The sequence below is a fragment of the Eptesicus fuscus genome, chromosome 6, assembly GCF_027574615.1.
Source record: "Eptesicus fuscus isolate TK198812 chromosome 6, DD_ASM_mEF_20220401, whole genome shotgun sequence".
Classification (NCBI taxonomy): domain Eukaryota; kingdom Metazoa; phylum Chordata; class Mammalia; order Chiroptera; family Vespertilionidae; genus Eptesicus; species Eptesicus fuscus.
In genome coordinates this window covers 18915308-18937335 of record NC_072478.1, presented here as the reverse complement: position 1 = coordinate 18937335, position 22028 = coordinate 18915308, and the positions used below count along the sequence as shown (strand labels likewise).

The 22028-nt window shown below is 56.9% G+C and overlaps 2 protein-coding genes across 10 annotated transcripts; one reads left to right on the top strand and one right to left on the bottom strand.

Moving 5' to 3' along the window:
- Nucleotides 1-212: 212 nt before the first annotated feature.
- On the top strand, nt 213-15955 carry SYDE1 (synapse defective Rho GTPase homolog 1). Of its 5 annotated transcripts, none has more exons than XM_054717327.1 (9): nt 213-349; nt 1809-2150; nt 2259-2909; nt 3086-3300; nt 4175-4301; nt 4511-4671; nt 5188-5413; nt 5708-6093; nt 15548-15670. In XM_054717327.1, the coding sequence occupies exons 1-9, from the start codon at nt 262-264 to the stop codon at nt 15596-15598; spliced, it is 2247 nt and encodes a 748-aa protein (XP_054573302.1). In that variant the 5' UTR covers nt 213-261; the 3' UTR covers nt 15599-15670. The 5 variants fall into 5 exon arrangements, with proteins under 5 accessions (XP_054573302.1, XP_054573303.1, XP_054573304.1 ...); XM_054717328.1 differs by lacking the exon at nt 15548-15670 and adding an exon at nt 6274-7079; XM_054717329.1 differs by lacking the exon at nt 5708-6093 and having other exon boundaries at nt 15548-15609.
- On the bottom strand, nt 7087-20227 carry ILVBL (ilvB acetolactate synthase like). Of its 5 annotated transcripts, none has more exons than XM_028134469.2 (16): nt 20152-20227; nt 19508-19652; nt 17619-17820; nt 17370-17497; nt 17145-17283; nt 16943-17054; nt 11144-11243; nt 10912-11009; nt 10660-10796; nt 9549-9683; nt 8442-8556; nt 8188-8357; nt 8041-8111; nt 7889-7960; nt 7632-7737; nt 7087-7533 (listed from the first exon to the last, which is right to left on the bottom strand). In XM_028134469.2, exons 2-16 carry the CDS (start codon nt 19634-19636, stop codon nt 7355-7357), a joined length of 1893 nt encoding a protein of 630 aa, XP_027990270.2. In that variant the 5' UTR covers nt 19637-19652; nt 20152-20227; the 3' UTR covers nt 7087-7354. The 5 variants fall into 5 exon arrangements, with proteins under 5 accessions (XP_027990270.2, XP_027990272.2, XP_027990273.2 ...); XM_028134471.2 differs by having other exon boundaries at nt 20122-20198; XM_028134472.2 differs by lacking the exon at nt 20152-20227 and adding an exon at nt 19966-20143.
- Between the last annotated feature and the right edge of the window lie 1801 nt (nt 20228-22028).

Sequence of the window (22028 nt, the reverse complement as noted above, 5' to 3'; positions counted from 1 at the left end):
GATGTCGGAGTTGGAGCCCAGGGAGGTAGCCCAGAGTCCTCCTTCTCACCCCTCCCGGCCGGGGCGACTACAACTCCCAGCATCGCCCGCTCAGGCCGCGGGAAGGGGAAAGAAAAAGTTTGGGCCAAGCATTCCCGGAATGCGCTTCCTGCCGGCGCAGGGCGGGAGGCGGGCGGGGCGCGACTGCCCGGGTGGGGCGGGCGGGCGGGGGGCGGCGCGGCCGGACCCAGGGCTCGCACTCGGCCCGGCCGGGGCCCCAGCATGGCTGAGCCGCTGCTCAGGAAAACCTTCTCCCGCCTGCGGGGCCGGGAGAAACTTCCCCGGAAAAAGTCGGATGCCAAGGAGCGCGGTGAGCGGGACAGGGGACGAAGGAGGGGCGCCGAGCACCGCCCGGCCTGGAGGGGGTCCCGGGCCCAAGGAGAGGCTGCTGAGGGGACAGGGGAGCCCGGCGGAGCCCGCTGCGGGCTGGGGTGAGGGATCGGGACGGGCAGGGGCCCTGGAAGGAAGGGGCTGGGGGGAGAGGGGCGCGGACCGTTATGTGCGCCCAGCGCTGGATGCCAGCGCTGCGGGCTCCTTGGGAGGCCCGGGAGGGGGCCTCGCCCCTGACAGGAAATGGGCCGATGCGGTGCGCCTGGAGAGAGGAGGCGCTGAGGAGGAGCTGGGAGCTGGGACACTGAGCCCAGTCAGGACAAGGGGCACTCGGAGCCCTGGAGACCCGAGATAGGAGATGGGGAGCGCACTTCTGCAGGAGGGAGACCTGGCGCCTCAATCCTAGTAGGCGCCCCTCACCCCTCCCACCTATTATTAACCAGTGACTGCAGCTGCATCCACCTTCAGCAGCCCCAGGCAACTGTCCCCTTGATACAGATGGGGAAACTGAGGCACGCCGCAGTTGGGTAACTTGCCCAGGATTGGTGAAGTGACTGAAACAGCTCTTCGGATCATGCTCCTAATAGAGAGCCGGGAGAGAGTCCTGTGGGCAGAAGTCGGGTGGGCAGAAGTCGGGGGTGAGGGGAGGAGGGAGTCTGCAGGCAGCAAGACGAGACCTAAAAGAAATGGGAGCTGCCTGGGACAGGAAGTCCGAGGAAGGAAGGAGTTAAGGAGGGAGACCAGATGACTTCTGGATCGGACCTCCCCACCAGCCCTTCCCAAAGATTCCCAGAGCAGAGAGATGGGACTGGTGCCCACGCACAAACACACACAGGAAACAGCCTGGGATGCCGGAGGGGAGAGTGGAGCAGAGGGAGGCGCCAAGGCACTGACCGGCTTCTGGTCTGGGCTGAGAGATGGCCCGCTCCCGGGAGGGGCAGAATTTGGAAGACAGACTTGGGGGGGGGGGGGGTAACATGCTGCGGGAAAGGAGAACCCTGAGCTCGAGGTCACGCTCCTGTCTTCTGAGCAAGCAAGCCACTGTGTGCTTGACCACCACATGGGGGCCTAGGAAGTGGTCCCCGCGCCCAGCTCCCTGAAGCCCCCCTGAAAGAGCATCAAATCCCCCGTGTCACCGGACACACTGGGGCTCCGAGATGGGAAGTGACTTGCCCTAAGCCACCCATGAGAAAGAAGCGACAGGGGCAAGGCTCCATGAGAGGGGTGGAGAATCAGCCAGGAACACAGAGCCCCACCAGAGGACCCTGAGGCCAGAGGCAGAGGGACGTTAGGGACCTCGGGGACTAAGATGGGGTGGACTCTAAACTGGCAACCAATCCCATTCCGAACAGCCCAGCCCCTGCTGGGGGAAGAGCCTGGGCTGGGGCGGTTCTTTGGGGGGATGAGGGCCTGGGCCTGACTCCCTTGCTCTCCAACAGGCCACCCAGCCCAACGCCTGGAGCCCAGCCCTCCAGAGCCAGAGCCCCAGGCCCTCGAAGGGTCCCAGGCTGGAGCAGAGGGGCCCCCCAGCCCTGAGGCATCTCGAAGTCCCTCACGGGGGGCCTACCTGCAGAGCCTGGAGCCCAGCAGCCGAAGATGGGTACTGGGCGGGGCCAAGCCCCCAGAGGAGGCCAGTTTGGGGCCTGGGGCACCTGGCAGTGGGGAGCCTGCAGGCGAGATCTGGTACAACCCCATCCCTGAGGAGGACCCCAGACCCCTGGCACCTGAGACCCCAGGGCCACAGCCAGGCTTAGCTGAGCCAGAGGGTGTGGCCCCACAAGGTGAGCACAGCCTTACCCACCCCCCTACCCCCACCCTAGCTCCCCAAGGTGACCACAGGCCTCAGCCCCATGCCAAGCCCAGGTTGCTGAACTCTGATGTTCCCACAGGTGTGGCCCCTTCCAACTCCCCAACCAAAGCCTCTCGAACTAAGTCCCCGGGCCCCGCCAGACGCCTCTCCATGAAAATGAAGAAGCTGCCGGAGCTGCGGCGCCGCCTGAGCCTGCGGAGCACCCGGGCTGGCCGGGAGCGCGAGCGTGAGCGGGCCGCCCCCGCTGGCTCCGTCATCAGCCGTTACCACCTGGACAGCAGTGTAGGGGCCCCTGGGCGGGCAGCAGTGGCCGGGGGCTCTCGGGGCCTGCGGGCTGGGTACCTCAGTGATGGTGACTCACCGGAGCGCCCAGCAGGGCCCCCGTCGCCTACCGCCTTCCAGCCGTATGAGGTGGGCCCAGCGGCCCGGGCGCCCCCCACCGCACTCTGGGGCCGCCTCAGCCTGCACCTGTACGGACTGGGGGGGCTGCGGCCCGCGCCTGGGGCCACCCCGAGAGACCTCTGCTGCCTGCTCCAGGTGGATGGAGTGGCCAGAGCCCGAACCGGGCCGCTGCGCGGAGGGCCAGACTTCCTGCAGCTGGACCACACCTTCCACCTGGAACTCGAGGCTGCCCGGCTGCTGCGAGCCCTGGTGCTGGTGTGGGACCCTTGTGTGCGGAGGCACCGGCCCTGTGCCCAGGGCACTGTGCTGCTGCCCACGGTTTTCCGAGGTAGGATGCCTGGCTGCGGGGGGGAGGATCGGTAGGGTACAGGATTCAGCACTTCTCCCAGAGTGCCCAGGGCGCCCAGGACACTAAGCCCAGGGTGGGGGTGTGGCTTGGAGTAGGAGGCCAGGGCGCAGGAGCCTAAGAGGGCAGACCCCACTTAAGTCCCTCTGTGTCTTTAGGGTGCCAGGCCCAGCAGCTGGCTGTGCGCCTGGAGCCTCAGGGGCTGCTGTATGCCAAGCTGACCCTGTCGGAGCAGCAGGAAGCACCCAACGCAGCTGAGCCCCGTGTCTTTGGGCTGCCCCTTCGGCTGCTGGTGGAGAGGGAGCAGCCCCCGGGCCAGGTGCCCCTTATCATTCAGAAGTGTGTTGGGCAGATCGAGCGCCGAGGGCTGCGGGTGAGCCCCTCATCCCCACCCCAACTAGCCCCCAGACCCCACATCCATTCCCCAGGACGCCCTATATACTGAGGCAAGGACTTCCTCCCGACCCTCCCTGGGATACTCCTAGCTCCAAACCCAGCCTAGACGAGGGCAGGAGGTTCCCCTAGCCCAGTGGTCGGCAAACTCATTAGTCCACAGAGCCAAATATCAACAGTACAGCGATTGAAATTTTTTTTGAGAGCCAAATTTTTTAAACTTAAACTTCTTCTAACGCCACTTCTTCAAAATAGACTCGCCCAGGCCGTGGTATTTTGTGGATGAGCCACACTCAAAGGGCCAAAGAGCCGCATGTGGCTCACGAGCCGCAGTTTGCCGACCACGGCCCTAGACCATGGCACTCAGTCCCAAACCTATGGGTCATCCACCCAAGTAGTGACACCGGATCCCAGCCCTTCTGGAGCTCAGAGTCTCCTGACAGAAAGACATGACTCCAATAATAACGTACAAATATAACACTGTGGCTGAGATAAGACTGAAGAAGCTGGGAAAGCTTAGAGCAGGACCGCACCTGCTGGGTAGTCAGGGAAGGCATCCCAGAGGAGGTGACAAGTGAACTGAAAAGGAGTCAGAGGTTCCTGAGTCAAAGGATGTGGGTACCAGGACAAGTGATAGAAGCAGAGGATTTACAGATCCAGGTTGTCCAGGCAGCCAGGTAGGGACCCCATGACAGGTGTCAGAGGAGCAGGAAGGCAGCCAATGAGGCTACTGCTAGCCCCCAACTTCTCAGCCTACTGCTACCCTGGCCCAGAACTCCAGACCCCACCCCACCGAGCCCTGATCAATCTGTAGCCCCAGCAAAAAGGCATTCCCTCTCTGCTCCCACACCTAGGTAGTGGGGCTATACCGTCTATGCGGCTCAGCAGCTGTGAAGAAAGAGCTTCGGGATGCCTTTGAGCGGGACAGTGCAGCAGTCTGCCTCTCTGAAGACCTGTACCCCGATATCAATGTCATCACTGGTCAGCATGCCTCTTCCCCTCCCCTGCCAGCTCCTCATTCAACCCTCACCTCATGGCAGTCCCTGTGGCCCCTCTGGGACCTCACCTCTTCTGTATGGCGTTGTTTTCACCTTCCTGCACCTGTCCTCCTCCTCTTCCCTCCTCTCAGCCCCAGCTGACCCCTCCAGAAGCCAGGGTTGCCCTGACCAGAGTGGGCCCTGTGTCCACAGGCATCCTCAAGGATTATCTTCGAGAGTTGCCCACACCACTCATCACCCAGCCCCTCTATCAAGTGGTGCTGGAAGCCATGGCCCGAGGGCCCCCAAGCAGGGCTCCCCACAGCGCTGAGGGTACCCGTGGGCTCCTCAGCTGCCTGCCAGATGTCGAGAGGGTGAGTTGGGCATGGGTGGGAGTGGGTAGGACAAGGAGTGGGCTGACATTAGTAGAACGTTTCACCCATGCCTGGGCCGTATGGCCACGAGCTTGTGGCATCATTAAGTAGGAGCTATTGGTATCCCCACTTCATAAAAGTGCAAAGCGAGGTCCAAAGCAGTTGAGTGAGTTACCCACAGTTGCACAGCCAGGATATATCAAAAATGCACAAGGGAGTTCTTGGCTACAGGATCCTGGACAAGTCCAGACCCTCTCTGTGCCTCAATACCCTCGTCTATAAAATGGGATTAATATCAACCCTGCCTAACACACAGAGAAATGGGTTCAAGTCCAAGCTTTGTCATTCCAAAGCTGTGACCTTTGGTCTCCCCTCCAGCAAAATGGGATCATAATACTAATACCTGATGGTTAAGTCTTAGCTCTGTCATCTCCCAGCTGTGAGACCTTGAACCTCAGTTTTCCCATTCCGAGCCGCCTTAGGCTCCCTCATGCCCTCCCAACCCTCTTTCCTCAGGCCACGCTGACACTCCTCCTGGACCACCTGCGCCTCGTCTCTTCCTTCCACACCCACAACCGCATGACCGCGCAGAACCTGGCTGTGTGCTTCGGCCCCGTGCTGCTGCCGGCGCGCCAGGACCCCGGCAGGCCCCGCAGCCGCAGCTCTGGCCCCGGCCTCGCCAACACAGTGGACTTCAAGCGACACATCGAAGTCCTGCACTACCTGCTGCAGGCCTGGCCAGGTGAGTCCGCCCCCAGCCCACGCCGCCAATCCTAGCCATGCTGCTGCAGTAATGCTTTCTCTAGCAGCCAATCAGATTCTCGGGCCTCAAGTAAACCACGCCTCCTCATCAGAGTAAACCAGTGCCTGGTTGCCTCAGCAACCAGTTCAGATCCAGCCAATCCAGGCTTGACGCTGCTTTTTTAACATGCCAATCAGAGACCTCGCGATCTGGCTGGTTACCTAAACAGCCAATCGGAGATCTGGCTGCCGCCTCTACGTAATGTCATCACAAGCCCTCCCTCTCCCTCTGCAGATCCCCGCAGGTCCCCAGAGGCTACGGACCTTGCCCCGTACTTGCGGCCCAAACAACAGCCGCCGCTGCACTTGCCGCTGGCGGCTCCTGAAGTAGTGACTCGGCCCCGCGGTCGGGGCGGCCCCGAGAGCCCTCCGAGTAACCGCTACGCCGGCGACTGGAGCGTTTGCGGGAGGGACTTTTTGCCCTGTGGGCGGGACTTCCTTTCCGGGCCCGACTACGACCACGTGACGGGCAGCGACAGCGAAGACGAGGAGGCAGGGGAGCCGACGGGCGCCGCAGACTTCGAGGATGACTTCGAAGCGCCCTTCAACGCGCACCTGAACCTCAAAGACTTTGATGCCCTCATCCTGGACCTAGAGAGAGAACTTTCCAAGCAGATCAATGTATGCCTCTGAGCCGGGTGGGGCGGGACCCCGGTTACTAAGGGCCGGGCTCCTGGTTGCTAAGCCAGTGCCCTAAAGATAGAAAGGGACCAGACCTGTCTTTCAGGCCTAGCTCCTGATTGCTGGGGAGTTGCCTAGCGACCAGCCAGCAGATGCTGAGATTTCATTTCTCATTTCCAGTGCTAAATCATTTGGGTACTGGTTGCAAAGGCCAGGGACTGAAAATTTGGGGACCAGCTGTTGTGGCCAGCTTTTCTGAGTACCAAGAGCATCTCCCCCTTGCTGGCTGGCCTCTCTTGCCTCCCCTTGGCCGGGGCAACACCAGTTAATGTGAGCATCACCCTGGGATGGTGAGACACCCCCCCAGTCAATCCTCTTGCTGCTGCCAACCAAATCAGTATTAGCTTTGAGCATTGCACTCTGCTTCTCCCTCCCTTTGGGAGGGCCCAAGGACTATAAGGAAGCGGTTTGGGGTGGGGTCAAGAGCAGCCCCTACCTGGGCTCCAGCTGGATAGGGGCAGCCTGGGCTTATAGAAAAACAGTGGGTTTCCCCACTCTCTCCCAGGGAAAACCCCACAATTGCCTCAAACCAGCATATTGAGATCGTAGAGTTTGGCCCTTCCCCTCCCCAATTCTTCCTCAGCGTCCTTGAAGAAATTGAGCACTTAGAAGACCTCCCTTTTGGAGGGGCCCCACCTGAAGTGTCAGGCTGGGGCACTTTGGTACGGAACATATTTATTGCCTCCATGTGTGTGTCTGCGTGTGTGAGAGGATGAGTGTGCATGGACACGTCTGGAGCAGACGTGTGGGGCTCTTTCAGGGACCACAGAGCGGGGAAAGGGTTCACAATGCTGAGTACCCTGAAATCCCCAGTACTGGTGCCCAGTGGGTCCCAGAGTTCCAGTGGGATAGTAGGGTCCCCTTCTGTCTACCCCTCTCTTCCCCTCACTTCCAACTTTGTGAACAATAAATCCATATGCACAGGTTCTGGGATGAGTACTTGGGCCCACGTGGACCAGAGGTGGTTTATTCAGTGTGTAAGAAAAAAAAGAGAAAGGGCATAATTGGGACCACAAAGAGAAAGGCCCCAGAGCTCTCCTGTACTTCCAGGGAGCCTCTCTGAACCCTGATCCCTCCAGTCCCTCCCTGACCTCAGGGAGGATTATGGGGTCACTGAGCCCCATGGGATAGCCCAGAGCAGGCAAGGAAGAGACTCCAGACCAGCTAAGCAGTCCAGGTGTGGGAAGGCACCCACGAGGCCCTACACAGCAATGGAGCCATCGCGGAAGTCTGTCCTCCCAATGAGGATATTGACGACGACTGGGTGGCCATCTCGGCACTGCTGCTGGGCATCACGAAGCACCTTAACCACCTGATCCTCATTCTCCCGTGAGAGCAGCAAGCCCTGGGCCCCCAGACCCATGGCTGCTTTGTGATAATCTAAAAAGGGAGATCAAGTCAGATGGTGGCGGGCAGCCAGCCCAGAAAGATACACCCAGCCGAGCCAGGAACAGCCTCCCCCATGCCAGGCCCCTCACCAGTGTAGGCCAGGCCACAGGCCACATTGCTGCCCAAAGAGGGCACCTGCTCCCGAGAAATCTGGGTCCAGCCAGCATCATTCCCTATCAAGGCCATCACTGGGATCTGCAGGGAGAGAATGAGGCCAGGCCACAATATTCAGCCCCCAGGCTTGGCCAGCCAGAGGACTCCGCCAGACAGGAGCAACCCCCTCCCCAGCCCAGCCCACCCTGATGACATCTCCCAGAACCTCAGGCTTCACCTGGCAGCCGGTTACCTTGTGTCTGACAAAGGTGTCAAATTCGATGAGGCTGTACCCAAAAGCTCCATCCCCAAACAGGCACCAGACCTGAGGTGGGACGGGACATAGTTGGGGTTGTTCATGGCCCAAAAAAACAGCAAGCCTCCTGCCTCCAGGCTCTGACTCACCTCAGCATCTGGCCGGCACAGTTTGGCCCCAAGTGCAAATCCTGCACCAACCCCCAGAGTCCCGAAGGCCCCTAGGAGAACCAAGAGCATGTGGGTGTGAAGGGGACTGGATGGTACAAGCTGCCCCAGGCGTAGGCCCTTCCTTACCAGGATCGAGCCAGCACAGGGGGCCACGGGGCTGCACCAGGTGGGCAGCAGTGCCCACAAAGTCCCCGCCATCTACCACCAGAATCGAATTGTCAGGCAAAGTTTCTTCCACCAGCTGCAGCACCCGCACCGGGTTCAGGTGTTGGGATACAGGCATCATCGCCTTCTCCCTGCAATGGACCAGTGCAGGTCAGCAGGACCAGGAGCAGACCTTGCTGGGAACCCTCCATCCACCCATGTCCACCTGCCCCCACCGAAAGGACTTCTCCTTCTGCTGGTCGGCTTGCCGAAGCTCCTCTGCCCAGTCTGAGGCCCATGTCTGGCCCTGGAGGCCCTCCACCAGCTTCAACACAAAGGAGCCCACATCTCCTGGGGAAGGAAGAGGGCACAGCTGCAAAGAGGTGGCCTCCTGCCCTTCCAGCACAGGAGGCCCAAGCCAACAGGAGGCAAGGAGGCAGGCCAGGGGCGCTCCTTGAGCAAACCGGGGAAAACATACTGGGAACCAGGTTAGGGCAGCCAGGGTGAGAAAGGCTGGAGAAACAAGATTTAGGGAGGACAAAGTGGATTAGAAACCCAAGCCAACCTCATCGCCAGCCTCCCCATCACACCCCAGATCATTCGGTCCTATCAGCTCTTCCTCTGAAAGATATCACTGAAAACACCTCCATCTGCCAAGTACATCTCTACAACCCGGGCACACAGAGTGCTTGTGAGCAAATATACGAGCTGGTGATGGTGTGCTTTTCATCATCTGCATTCAGAAATAATCACCTCGAGGCTCAGAGAAGTTGAGTTTCTCTTGCCCTGTCCATCCTCGATCCAGGCCTTGTCATTTCTGTCCTGACCCAGTTTAACAGGCCCCTTGGCACCGCCTGGCCCCTCCAACTCGCTGCCCACCCAACTGCTACAGTGGGCCTTCCCAAACATGAATGAACCGCCACTTCTCTGCTTGGCAGAGTTCCCTGTCACCACCACTGCAGGGAAGTCGATGTCCTTCAACGATGGGCAAAGCAGGACACAGAAAGGCCAGGGGAGAGGACTGATCAGGGGTTGAGGTTATGACAGGATGACAGAGACCTCAGGGGCCAAGGAGTGAGCTCTCTGTCCTAACAGCAGCAGGCAGCATGAGAGGATTTGCAGCAGGGGACACGACCACATGCACATTCCCAGGCCTCCCCTCTGGTGCACACCCACCATGTGTTCATCCAGAAGCACTCATCAATCTGAAAGCCAAATCTATGGCTCTGGCTGACTGGGTGCTCCCTCTGGCAAGGTCCAGAACCCATAACCCAGCTCGAGCCAGCTGCAGCAGAGGCCAGGAGAAGGCCCAGGAGCACGTATGTGGGGCGTTAGGGGCTCACCCTGCACAGCTTCCTGGGGCTTCCAGAACATGTCTGAGTTGATCAACATTTCTTTCCGGTTACGGTTGACAATGATGATCTTGCTGCTTCGGCTGAGGACACGGCCATAGGACAGACGGAAGTCACACACAACTCCTAGGGGTGGGAGATAGGGGAACAGTGGATGGAGGGCCAGTGTCCTGGGGGATGCCCACCACCTAATTTAATCCACCATAGCAGACTGAATAGAAAAGGGTACCCGTTCTTCACCTCTCCATGGACCCATGCCACCTGTGACGACTTTGTAGCTCCCCAGCCCTTAAACCTGGACCAGCCTCGGGATGTGCTCTGGCCAGCAGAATGTGTCAGGAGTGCTGGCATGCGTTCCTGAGACCAGGCTTCCATAAGCCTTGCAGCTTCCACACTCTCATTTAAATAACCTTGCTCCCCCCGCCCTACGTTTCTCATCCTCCGACAAGTGAACCAGCCCAAGCCAGCCTGCTGGATGATGAGGAACATGGAGGAGGAGGTAGAGAAGAGTGAGCACTCAGAATCCTAGCTGAGGCCACGCCAACCCAGCTACGGCCCCAGCCAACCCCCAAGTATCTGAGCCAGCCCAGCCTAGATGGGCACAGCTGCCCTCCTGCTGCCCCAACCGCAGACTCCTGAATGAGCCCTGCCGAAACCAGAAAAACTACCACCTTACCTGTTGGTGGGTCTTGAGAAATAAGAATTGCATTTTAAGCCACTGACTTTTGGAATGGTATTACACAGCAATAGCTAACTGATATAAGTATTATGTGTCCGGCCGGCTTCAAAGCACTTTATGTGGAAATGTATATGCCGTATGTGTACATGCTGTATAAAGTATAAATGCTGTCTAACGTGTACAAATGCAAATGCTGTGCAGAAAGTCCCACAGAGCCCACTATCTGTGTGTCCTCCTTTGCACAAAGCTGGATCAGCACACAACTACAACCTGGCAAGAGTTCAGGTGAAATTCAAATTCAAAAACCTTGAAAGGGGAAGCGGTAGGGCCAGTGAGTGCCAGATTAGGAGGGGCAGGATCACAGGGTAGGGGGCATCCTGGAGTGGGGGAAAGGGAAGAGTGGGGGTGGAGGCTGAAGCCCACCTGCCAGGAGAACAACGTCTGCCTTCTTCAGGGCGGCACTGCGGTTCTGCCGGATGTGCAGGGGGTGGTTTCGGCCCAGCAGCCCCCGTGCCATCCCGCCCAGAAAGCAGGGGACACCCAGAGTCTCCACGGCAGCCCTGCAGGTCCAGGTAAACAGAAGTGAGTGTGGCCACAGGCCTGCCAGTCCCCACAAGGCACCAGGGGACCAGGGACCAGGAATGTGATAGTAAAGGCAGGGCTGAGGCTTCTCACCGAAGCTTGCTGGCAGGTGTCGGGGGCAGTAGGGCCTGGCTCCCCAGCACCACAAGGGGCCTTTTGGCCCGACTCAAGATCTCCACACAGCGCTGAACCTGGGGCAAGAGGTGGAGCTCAAAGAGCCGACCCTGAGTCACCATTAGCCCCCAAGATCAAAGCCCCAATACTGACTCAGGGATAGGCTGTCCTGCCAGGTGGGGTCCTCGGCCAGGAAAGAGAGGCAATTTACCTGCTGGGGGGATGCCTGGGGGATGTCCAGAGGCAGGGGCCCTTCGGGCCGAGGCTCCCAGGCTCCTGCAAAGAGATTGGCCAGGTAATTCTCTAAGTACCTGTGAAGAGGAAAGGAAAGAGTGGTTACCAGGATTCATCACTGAGGTTCCAGGAGCTGAAGGAGGGAAGTTGGACAGGCACAGGTGTGGTCGAGCAATGGCCCATGGACAAACCCCAGTGATCAAGTCTCTAACAGCCAGTTTCCCCTCGGAAGCTTCCGATGACCACTTCAACCTGACACAGACCCTCAGAAACAAGTGACACAGGCATGGAGTGCCAGGATGAGGGCCACAGCTACAGGGTTAGGCAGAGGTGGCTCTGCCGCTTCCTAGCTGTGTGACTTTGGCCAAATGACATAACTTTTCTGAGCATACTGCTCTGTAAAATGTAAAAGGAATCCTCCCTCCCAAGGTTCAGTGAACTATCCATTCAGGATATAAAGCACTTTGCAAAACCCTCCATCAGTGGAGCTATTCACATCATCAGGACGCTTGCCTTTCTCTAGCTTCTGACATCCCCTTTTCTGTCTCCTTACTCGTTGGGTCACAGGGCCCTGGCTGTCCATGAAGCCCCATGTAGGGCTCTGGAGATACACAGATTAATCCTGCTCAGCCCTGCCCTTAAGAACACCCAATCCAGCCAAAACCAGATACATGGGTGTTGACAGGAAGCAGTCGGAACGGGAAGCTTCTGTTTCTCTTTGGAGTCAAGACTGCAGAGAATAAGAGGCCAAGAAGGAACCATGGAGACCCCCAACATGGAAAGAAAAGGCAAAAGCCAGCCTGGCAGGGAGCTGAGGAGGGAAGCCTGAGAGGAGGGGAGGTGGAGGGGACTATGAGGCCAGGGAGCAAAGAGGCTGTCGGGGCCACAGAACAGAACTGCTTAAAACTTCTGCCTCCCAGATATGACTACTGACCATTTCCTATGTGTTAGGACCACTGAACCCCACTCTCTATTTCTGGTTCCCTAACCATGTTGCAGGAAGGATAGGAGACAACTTGCCTTTCACCTGACATGACAATGGATTCAGCCCTGTTCTTATTTAAAACTAGAGGTCTGGTGCACGAAATTCGTACACTCAGGGGGGTCCCTCAGCCTGGCCTGAGCCCTCTCACAGTCCGGGAGCCCTCGGGCGATGTCCAACTGACAGCTTAGACCCGCTCCCCGCCTAAGCCATCAGTTGGACATCCTTAGCACTGCTGCGGAGGCGGGAGAGGCTCCCGCCACTGCCACTGTGCTCACCAGCCATAAGCCCAACTTCTGGCTGAGCAGTGCCCCCTCCTGTGGGAGTGCACTAACACCAGGGGGAAGCTCCTACATTGAGTATCTGCCCCCTGGTGGTCAATGCATGTCACAGCAACCGGTTGTTCTGCCATTGGGCCGAAACCAGCTTTCTGACATCCCCCAAGGGGTCCTGGATTGCAAGAAGGCACAGGCCAGGCTGAGGAACCCCACCTGTGCATGACTACCTGTGCACGATCGGGGTCAGGGAGGGACACAGGAGGTTGGCCAGCCGAGGAGGGACCACAGGAGGGCTCCAGTGCATGCTCGGCCTATCTCACTCATTCCTGATTGGCCGGACCCCAGCAACAAGCTAACCTACTGGTTGGAGCATCTGACCCCTGGTGGTCAGTGCATGTCATAGCGACTGGTCAACTGGTCATCTGTCTGCCCCCTGGTGGTCAGTGCACATCATAGCGAGCAACTGAGCGGCCTTAGCGTATCATTACCATATTACGCTTTGATTGGTTGAATGGACAATCAGACGAATGGACACTTAGCATATTAGGCTTTTATTATCTATCCTAATATATAAAAACCCTGGGTCCATCATGACCGGAGGCTCAACCAACCAGAAATCAGCCCTGCAGTCAGAGTTGGGCTTCAGTGGCAACCCAGCACTGACTGCTGAGGGGGCTGCAAATCAGACCCAGAGAGAGACCTGAAGAAAGAAGCAGTGTCTGATCTGTAGCCTCTGTGGCAGCTATTGATCAGCACTTGCCTCTTTCTCTCCAGCAGCCACACTTCCATTTCTCTCCAGGCCTCCACTGGGGTTGCTGATCAGCCCCGCCTTTCTGATCAGGCCCCATTGATTGGCCCAGAGATGCTAACTGGCATAGAAACCAACCAATCAGAACCAAATCTGGGTGAAGTGTGAGAAGCCAACAGCTGCCTAGGAGGTGGAGCTTTTGACGCTGACTGGCATAGAAACCAACGAATCAGAACCAAATCCGGGTGAACTGTGAGGAGCCAATGGCTGCCTAGGAGGCAGAGCTTTTGATGCTGACTGGCATAGAAACCGACCAATCAGAACCAAATTGGCCAGCAGAGGAGAGCAGTGGGGGCGAGATCAGGCTGGCAGGGGAGGGCAGTTGGGGGGGACCAGGCTTGCAGGGAAGGGCTGTTGGGGGCAACCAGGCCAGCAGGGGAGAGCAGTTGGGGGTGAGATCAGGCCAGCAGGGGAGGGCAGTTGGGAGCGATCGGGCTGGCAGGGGAGCAGTTAGGTGTTAATCAGGCCAGCAGGGTAGCAGTTAGAGGTGATCAGGCTGGCAGGCAGAAGCGGTTAGGGGCAATCAGGCAGGCAGGCAGGCGGGCAGTTAGGAGCCAGCAGTCCCGATTGTGAGAGGGATATCCGACTGCCAGTTTAGGCCCGATCCCACAGGGCAGACATCCCCCAAGGGGTCCCAGATTGGAGAGGGTGCAGGCTAGGCGAGGGATATCCCACCCAGTGTACGAATTTTGTACACCAGGCCTCTAGTCTACCTAATAAAAGAGTAACATGCTAATTGACTGTACCTTCATGATGCCCACCAGCCAATCAGGAGTATGCAAATTAACCCAACAAAGATAGCAGGTTAATTTGCATACACAGGCGCTGAGTGGCCTGGGGTGGGGCCTCTGGGCAGCATGGGAAGGCAGAAAGGCGGCTCTGGGCCGGAGCGGAAAGGCAGCTCCGGCCAGGGAAAGAAAGGCCCATTCTTGCACAAATCTTCGTGCATCGGGCCTCTAGTCCTATCTAATAAACGCCTAATATGCAAATTGACTGTCACTCCAACACACATGATGGCCACCCCCATGTGGTCAAAGATGGCCGCCACAAGATGGCCTGCAGGGGAGGGCAGTTGTGGGCAATCAGGCCAGCAGGGGAGGGCAGTTGGGAGGGACCAGACCTGCAGGGGAAGGCAGTTGCGGGGGACCCAGACCTGCAGGGGAGGGCAGTTGGGAGCAACCAGGCCTGCAGGGGAGGGAAGTTGGGGTGACCAGGCCTGCAGGGGAGGGCAGTTGGGGGGGGACCAGGCCTGTAGGGGAGGGCACTTGGGGGCAACCAGGCCTGTAGGGGAGGGCAGTTAGGGGCAAGTAGGCCAGCAGTGGAGGGCAGTAGGGACAACCTCACCTGCAGGGGAGGGCAGTTGGGGGGGGACCAGGCCTGCAGGAGAGGGCAGTTGGGAAGGACAAGGCCTGCAGGTTAGGGCTGTTGGGGGGGTGGGGGGGGGGACCAGGCCAGCAGGGGAGGGCAGTTGGGGGCGACCAGGCCTGCAAGGGAGGACAGTTAGGGGTGACCAGGCCAGCAGGGAAGGGCAGTTAGGGGTGACCAGGCAGGCAGGGGAGCAGTTAGGCGTCAATCAGGCTGGCAAGGGAGTGATTAGGGGGTGATCAGGCTGGCAGGCAGAAGCAGTTAGGGGCAATCAGGCAGGCAGGCAGGCAGGCAGGCTAACGGTTGGGAGTCCTGGATTGTGAGGGGGATGTCCCAGATTGGAGAGGGTGCAGGCTGTGCTGAGGGACACACCCCTGTGCACAAACTTCATGCACCAGGCCTCTAGTATATATATAAAAGCCTAAGCTATGACCTGTACTGACCACCAGGGGGCAGACACTCAATGCAGGCCTGGAAAAATGGAACAGACTGATGAATCTCAGAGAAAAGAGCTGAGAGGGGAGGGCAGGGAGAGATTAACCAAAGACCTTATATGCATACTAGAGGCCTGGTGCATAGATTTGTGCACCGGTGGGGTCCCTCAGCCCAGCCTGCAGGGACCAGGCCAAAACCAGCTCTCTGACATACCCCAAGGGGTCCCAGATTACAAGAGAATGCAGGGGGACCCTTTTCCCCTCTCTCTTTGGGAGTCCATTCTGTGGGACTCTTCCCTCTCCCCACGTGGGAGTCCGTACTTGTTCTTCAATAAATCTCCACCTTTGCTACACCAAAAAAATAAATAAATAAAAAAGAGAACGCAAGCCAGGCCAAGGGACCCCACCGGTGCACGAATCCATGCACTGCACCTTAAGTATAGGATAATAATGGTTAATTCTTTTAGATTTCAGCATTTGCACTATCAAAACTATCTCATTTTATTCTTCACAGACGCTTAGTCAAGAAAGAAAAGCAGACAACGTTCACCCATTTTACAGATGAGGAAGCTGAAGCCAAGAAAGGTTTAATCACATTATATGGAAGTCAAATTATTATGCTGTACACCAACTTAGAGTGCTGTCTGTCAATTATATCTCAATAAAAATGTGGGGAAATGGTTTAACCATTTGCTCAAGTTAACACAGCTAGTTAGCGGCAGTCCTAGGATCTGAACCCATGTTTCTGGACTTCCATTTCACTCATTAGAGACGGCACATAGCTCTGTGGGTAAAGCGCTGAAGGCTCCTCCAGGCTGAATCCTCGTGTGCCATTAACAAGCTGGATGACTTCATGCAAGTCATTCAGTAAAATACCTTAATTCGAAGGGTTGTTATAAGAGACCTGGAATAAAACCGCTACTCCTTGAACTGTCCCTCAAGGTGCATCTCCCATGCCCAGGGTTCAGGAACTTGTCTGTCTTGTTTACTGTCACCCATGTTCATCCTGATACATGGCACATAGCGCACTTGCTAAATATATAAAGGAGGACTGGAAGGAGCAGGGGCACGGACAGGCAAAGAGGCGGGGTGGGGCAGGAGAATTGATTCTTCCTCGTCCTGGGCAGTTTCACCCCCCTAGTGGTGACCAAAAATGGACCCTTTCGCACACCTCCGCTTGAGCTGTGCCCCTACCCCCTTTATCTGCTCAACTGAAGGAAGTGCCCCTCAAACTCCTTAGCTCTTTTAAACCCTTCAGGTTTGTCCCAGACCAGCCCCACTACCCTGCTCTCTCCAAGATCCTAGCCACTTGCCACTCAAAGCCCCAGAGTCAGCTGTGCCCATGTCACAGGCCTGCAGGGACCCACTCCAGTCCCTTTCTCCAGGTACTCATAAGTGATCCATGCATGTCTCTGCATCCTACAGCCACTACCCAGATCCAAGCCATCATCACCTCTCATCCTGGGCACAACCACACCTCCCCCTGGCTTCCCACCTTCCACCCAACCACAGTCCATTCTCCAAACAGCCAGAGAAACATAATAAAAGCCTGAATCAGGGTACCCCACACCTCTGATTAAGGCCCTGCAATGCTTCTTAATGGACCTCGAATTAAAAATAAAACTGCAGGCACTCCCAGTAAGCCATGCTGGCTGCTCTAAACTTAGCCCCTGCCCCCTCTCCTCTTTGCTCACCTGCTGCTGCCACAGGCCACCTTGCTTTCCCAACCCACCAAGTTCATTCCTGCCTTAGGACCTTTGCATATGCTATACCCTCCACCTAGAATTCTCTTCCCATGATTGGTTCCTCTCCATTAATGTGCAAATCAATAAATGGCTCAAAGAGGGATAAATGCTGGCAAAAGGTTGCAGGAGAAGGAAGAAGTCATGGTAGGAGTGGGGCTACCCACCAATGAACTGCTCGACCCATGAGGCCCTTGGGTGGCTTGGCTGGCACCATCTCCTTCTGGACCATGAAGTAGGGATACAGCACATCGATGGGCAGCTCCACAAACACAGGGCCTGCGGGAGCAGGGAGGACACTGAGCTTGCTGGACTTCCCTAACCCCCAGGTCCTAGGACCTGACCACTACCCAGCCCTCTACCACCTACCTGGGGTGCCTGACTGGGCAGCAGCCATTGCAGTCCTCAGCGTGGGCATGATGTCCCGCACCCTGTGCACAGAAGCACAAAACTTGCAGAGTGGCCGGAACAAGGACATCTGATCAATGGCCTGGAGTGCGCCCCGGTGCTGGTGGAAACGGGTTCAAGGGAGTTATGCGGTAGGAGCCCTTCAAACCTCCCGGGAGCCCCCACCACCTCCTGAGGGCAGGGTACCTGCAGCAGAGTACTGGCGGCCCCCCCCAGAAGCAGTACTGGGGACTGGGCTATCTGGGCATTCTTCACTGCTGTCACTGTGTTGGTCAGGCCAGGGCCTGCCGTCACTGCCACCACGCCCACCGTTCCTGGAACATAGACCCTGTCACCCTCTGCACCCATGCCCAGCCTATGGCCACCCCCCAAAGAAAACCCTGCCCCTCAAAGATCCCCCATCCCAGCCCCCAGCCCTCTCTGCTCTGCCCTCACCAGTCAGGCGGGCCACAGCATCAGCAGCAAACACGGCTGTGACTTCATGGCGCGTGTCCACCACGCGGATGCCCAGCTTCTCACAGGCCACCAGCAGCGGGGAAATATGCCCACCAACTAGTGTGAAGAGGAACTTCACACCATGAGCCCTCAGCACAGCTGCCACGCTCTCCCCACCATGCCGGATGCTCACCTTGTCCACCTAAGCCCATGAAGCAGAAGAGGAAGACTGTCAAGAGCCAGGGCAAGGGCACCAGGGCAGGTGGGCAGAGGGGTGATCCCCACACTCAGGAAGGAGGGAGGGAGCAGGGCCAGAGAGATGTGGGGAAGGCACATCATCTTCCCATCCTCATGTCATTACAGTTGACCCTTGAACAACACAGGGGTTAGAGTCAAAAATTCACTAATAACTTCTGACTCCCCCAAAACTTAACTGCTAATAGCCTATTAACCGGAAGTCTTATCAATAATATAAACAGTTGATTAACACATATATCATAGGTTATATGTAGATTATGCTGTATTCTTACAATAAAATAAGCTAGGAGGAAAAATGACATTATTAAGAAAATCCTAAGAAAGCCCAGCTGGCGTGGCTCAGTAGTTGAGAGTTGACCTATGAACCAGGAAGTCACGGTTTCATTCCCAGTCAGGGCACAAGTCCAAGTTGTGGACTCGACCCCCTGTGTGGGGTGTGCAGGAGGCAGCCAATCAATTATTCTTTCTCATCATTGATGTTTCTATTCCTCTCTCCCTCTCTCTTCCTCTCTGAAATAATAAAAATATATTTAGAAAAAGAAGAGAAAAAGAAAGTCAAAGGAAGAAAAAGCACATTTACTGTATTCTGTATGTATTGAAAAAAAATCTGCACATAAGAGGACCCATGTTAGTCAAGGGTCAACTGTATATCCTTTTACAGCTAAGGGGACCAAGACTTGCCCAAGCAAGATTCAAAGTCCCAGAAAATCAACATTGTTAAGCACCCTGCTCTGTTACACTGTCCTCCCAGAGATGTTGGGAGAATCAGGGAGAGCGGGGGAAGGTGGATCTAGAACACCCAGGGAAGTGTGGCCAAAAGCACAGGCAGGAGTTATCAGCTGTGACTCCAGAACTGCCTGTCCTCCAATATCAGGGCCTGGCAGCCTGACTGTTGACTCCAGACTGCCAGATTCCCTCCCACTCCTGGGCCAGGCCCAGCTGACCAGCTGCCAGCCACCAAATGCCTGGCAGTGGGAGCGGGCTCCCAGCCCAGCTTCCACACAACCCCAAACACCAACAGCCCTTTGCCTTAAAGCTCCACAAGTCCTCAAGGCCAGGGGTGCTGCTTCTGTCTAAAAGAGGAAGTTCTGGGAAGAGATCAAGGTTGCTCCAGGCTAGGAAAGATTGGGGAAGGAATCTGGGGAAGGGGTAAATTTCTGAGGTGCCAAGTAGTTCAGAGACAGGTCAAGCTTTTCCCCAAAGAGGTCATTTGAGGCAAGCTACCCACACAACCTCTCTGAGCCTCAGTTTTCTCTGAGGAAAATGCAGACAGAAACAAGGACATCTATTCTGGGGCATGTTGGGTACATGAGATAATCACTCTGAAACACAGAGCTCAGCAGAGAGCAACTGTGCTTGCCTTCCTAGCAGTAGCAATGACCCCAACCCGCCCCCCCCCCTCCCCCCCCCCCCCCCCCCCCCCCGTGTTCAGGGAAAAGGACTCGAGCCCCCTGGGGAAGGAGGTGGATGGAGTGTTGAGTGCCCTGGCAGCTGTAACTTCCCAATTACCTCTCACAAGGCAAAGTCCAGGGCTTGGTATGGGGTAGGGCCCTGGAAAGACTCTCCTGACAGTCCCTCGCTAGGTCTTCCTTTGGCTGCCCCCAACTCGCCTCCCATCGGTGCCCCCGCACCTTGTGCATCAACCGACAGAAAAGCCCCAGGCGATGCGCGGCACCCAGCACGGCAGCCACTAGCGTCCCGCAGACCAGGAGCTGGAAGGAGGGGAAGAAGCTCCCCGCAGGGGCGGCGGCCGTGGACATCTCCTTATGGTGACACCTAAAGGAGAAAGGGCAGTTCCAGGGCCAGAACGCAGAGATCAATTATGCAGAGGACGGCACGCCCCGTCTCTCGCACGGATCCCGGGCCACGCCCCTCCTCCGGAGTTTCTGCATGGCCACGCCCCTTACGTGCTGAGCGTGGTCAGAAGCCACGCCCCTCAAGAGCCGGCCACGCCTCTCGGGATCCAGACCGAGCCCCTTGCCACGCTAGGTTGCCAACACCCCCAGACTAGGCGACTACAGGTCAATGCAACTACAATGGCTTCAAACCCTTTTTTTCCCGCTTACCTACTTCTCCATGAATCGCCTACCTTTTACGTCAAAGTGCAGAATCTCAGCCCCAGTGCGGAGCCCCACCGGTCTAGCCAGGCCCCGCCCCCGAGCGAGCGCCAGCCTGACCCCAACCCCGAGGTCAGGTCACATCAGGATGTTTCTCCAACCTCCGGAGCACTTCAACCTTCACCTACAAGAAATGACTTCACAGGAATTCAGCGCACCTTCTGGTCACGTGATCCAGGCGAACGGCCGCGTCCCTTTCACCCAAGCTGGCCGGCAGCGCCAAGTAGTATGGCCACTCGCGCGTGCGCAGAGTCGTAGCCACGCTTCGGGACCTAAGCAGTTCCTATAAGACCTCGGTCGCTACTGGCCGCCTTGTACACAGGCCCCGCCTTTTCTCGCTTTTCATTGGTTCGCAGTGCAAGCCTCACGACCTTCTGTACAGGAGGCCACGCCCATCGGCGTCTGCCATTTGCCAAGACCCACTCGGGCCCACCTTCCGTGGTCTTCCATTGGCCCCACATTGCAGGCCCTTGTTTCGGGCCTCCCGAGTCCAGCCCGTTTTTCATGCCCGCGGTGCGGTAAAACCCTTCAGGTTGGGCGGTCGTGGAAGGTCACGGGGCGGCTGTCCAAAGTCCACCATCTGGGGCCTCTTCCCAAACAAGTCCCGCCCCTCGTTCTAACACCAGGTCCCGCCTCCTAGCCAATCGTAACCCGGCAAAGGCAGATGCCCCGCCCCCCGCCGGTAGGCCCGCCTCCGCTGTTGTTCCCGCCCCGCCCTTGGAGTTTCTGGACGCTCCGAAGCCCGGTGGTTCATGGTTCAAGCCCGCGGTCCAGCCGTCTGGCCTCGGGAAAATTATCTCCCCATCAGTAAAGGGAGAATAATTCTAGTACCGAGCACTCTGCTTCTGGTCCAAGACAAATCCTGCCATTTTTACACTGGCTCCCATCCCTTGACAACTTTTGGGATTTTCCTCTTGAGGATTTCATCGTTAATTTTATCATCTAGTGAATCATTCCTAGGTTTTAATTTAACCTATTTTTGAAAAAAAGAGAGAAAGAAAGAGGGAAAAAGTATTTTAATTCTTTTGGCCCCACATTCTCTACCTGTTGCTGTCCTTTGCTCCTCTTTTTAGCAAAATTCCTCCAAAATTCCTGCACTTGCTGTCCCCCTGAACACTCCTACTCATCTTCTTGAAAAAAAACTTTAAACAGGCTCTTCCCCATCACTCTGAGAGCTGTTCTGTATTATTCCAACAGTCTCCAAACAGGTCCCCTCTCCTTCCTGTCTCTCACCCACCAGCTCAACCCCGCTCTGTAATCCTATCTAATAAAGAGGGGATATGCTAATTGACCCTCACACAGTTGCAAAGATGGCGGTGCCCACAGCCAATAAGGAGGGAATATGCTAATTGACTGCCATGCCCTCAAAGATGGCAGCACCCACAGCCACATGATGCAGCACCCAGTCCCCTCAGCCCAGCCAGGGCGGCAGGCGCGCCTGCCTCCGGAATCCCCAGTCCCCTCAGCCCCCCAGCCGCCCAGGGCTGCCTGAGGCTCAGGTAACCAGGGCTGGCTGAGGCTTGTGTTACTGGCAGTGGCAGCAGCAGAGGTGTGATGGGGCATCACCTTCCCCTGATCACCGGGTCACCTCTTGCCCCTGAGGGCTCCAGGACTGTGACAAGGGGTAGGCTGGGCTGAGGGACTGCCCTGCCTCCAGTGCATGAATTTTCATGCACCGGGCCTCTAGTTAACAGAATAAAATTCAAACTTCCTAGAAGGGTCTTCTAGGCCCAATTAAACTTCCTAAGCCAATAATGAAATAGTGATCATATTTTTTGTCAAGCACTTATGTGCAAGGGGCTGTTCCATGCACTTTTGACATGTTAAATCACTTAATCCTCACAACAGCCCAGTAAGGGAGGTGTATTATCATTATCCTATTTTACAGATGAGGAAACTGAAACACACAGAGGTTAAGGAATTTGCCCAAGGTCACATAGCTTGTAAGAGAAAGAGGCAGAATGTGAACTCAGGCAGTACTGCCTGGGTTCCCATAGTGAGAGCATCTCAAGAATGGGTACACACACACACACAC

What these genes read in the sequence shown, in the direction of transcription:
- SYDE1 (XM_054717327.1), top strand. Translation starts at nt 262, where the DNA reads ATGGCTGAGCCGCTGCTCAGGAAAACCTTCTCCCGCCTGCGGGGCCGG. An exon ending in GTCGGATGCCAAGGAGCGCG is followed by an intron (nt 350 to 1,808) that starts GTGAGCGGGACA and finishes GCTCTCCAACAG; the next exon opens with GCCACCCAGCCCAACGCCTG. An exon ending in AGAGGGTGTGGCCCCACAAG is followed by an intron (nt 2,151 to 2,258) that starts GTGAGCACAGCC and finishes ATGTTCCCACAG; the next exon opens with GTGTGGCCCCTTCCAACTCC.
- ILVBL (XM_028134469.2), bottom strand. Translation starts at nt 19,636, where the DNA reads ATGTCCACGGCCGCCGCCCCTGCGGGGAGCTTCTTCCCCTCCTTCCAG. An exon ending in TGCTGTGGCCCGCCTGACTG is followed by an intron (nt 17,498 to 17,618) that starts GTGAGGGCAGAG and finishes TCTATGTTCCAG; the next exon opens with GAACGGTGGGCGTGGTGGCA. An exon ending in ACACCTGCCAGCAAGCTTCG is followed by an intron (nt 10,797 to 10,911) that starts GTGAGAAGCCTC and finishes CTGGACCTGCAG; the next exon opens with GGCTGCCGTGGAGACTCTGG.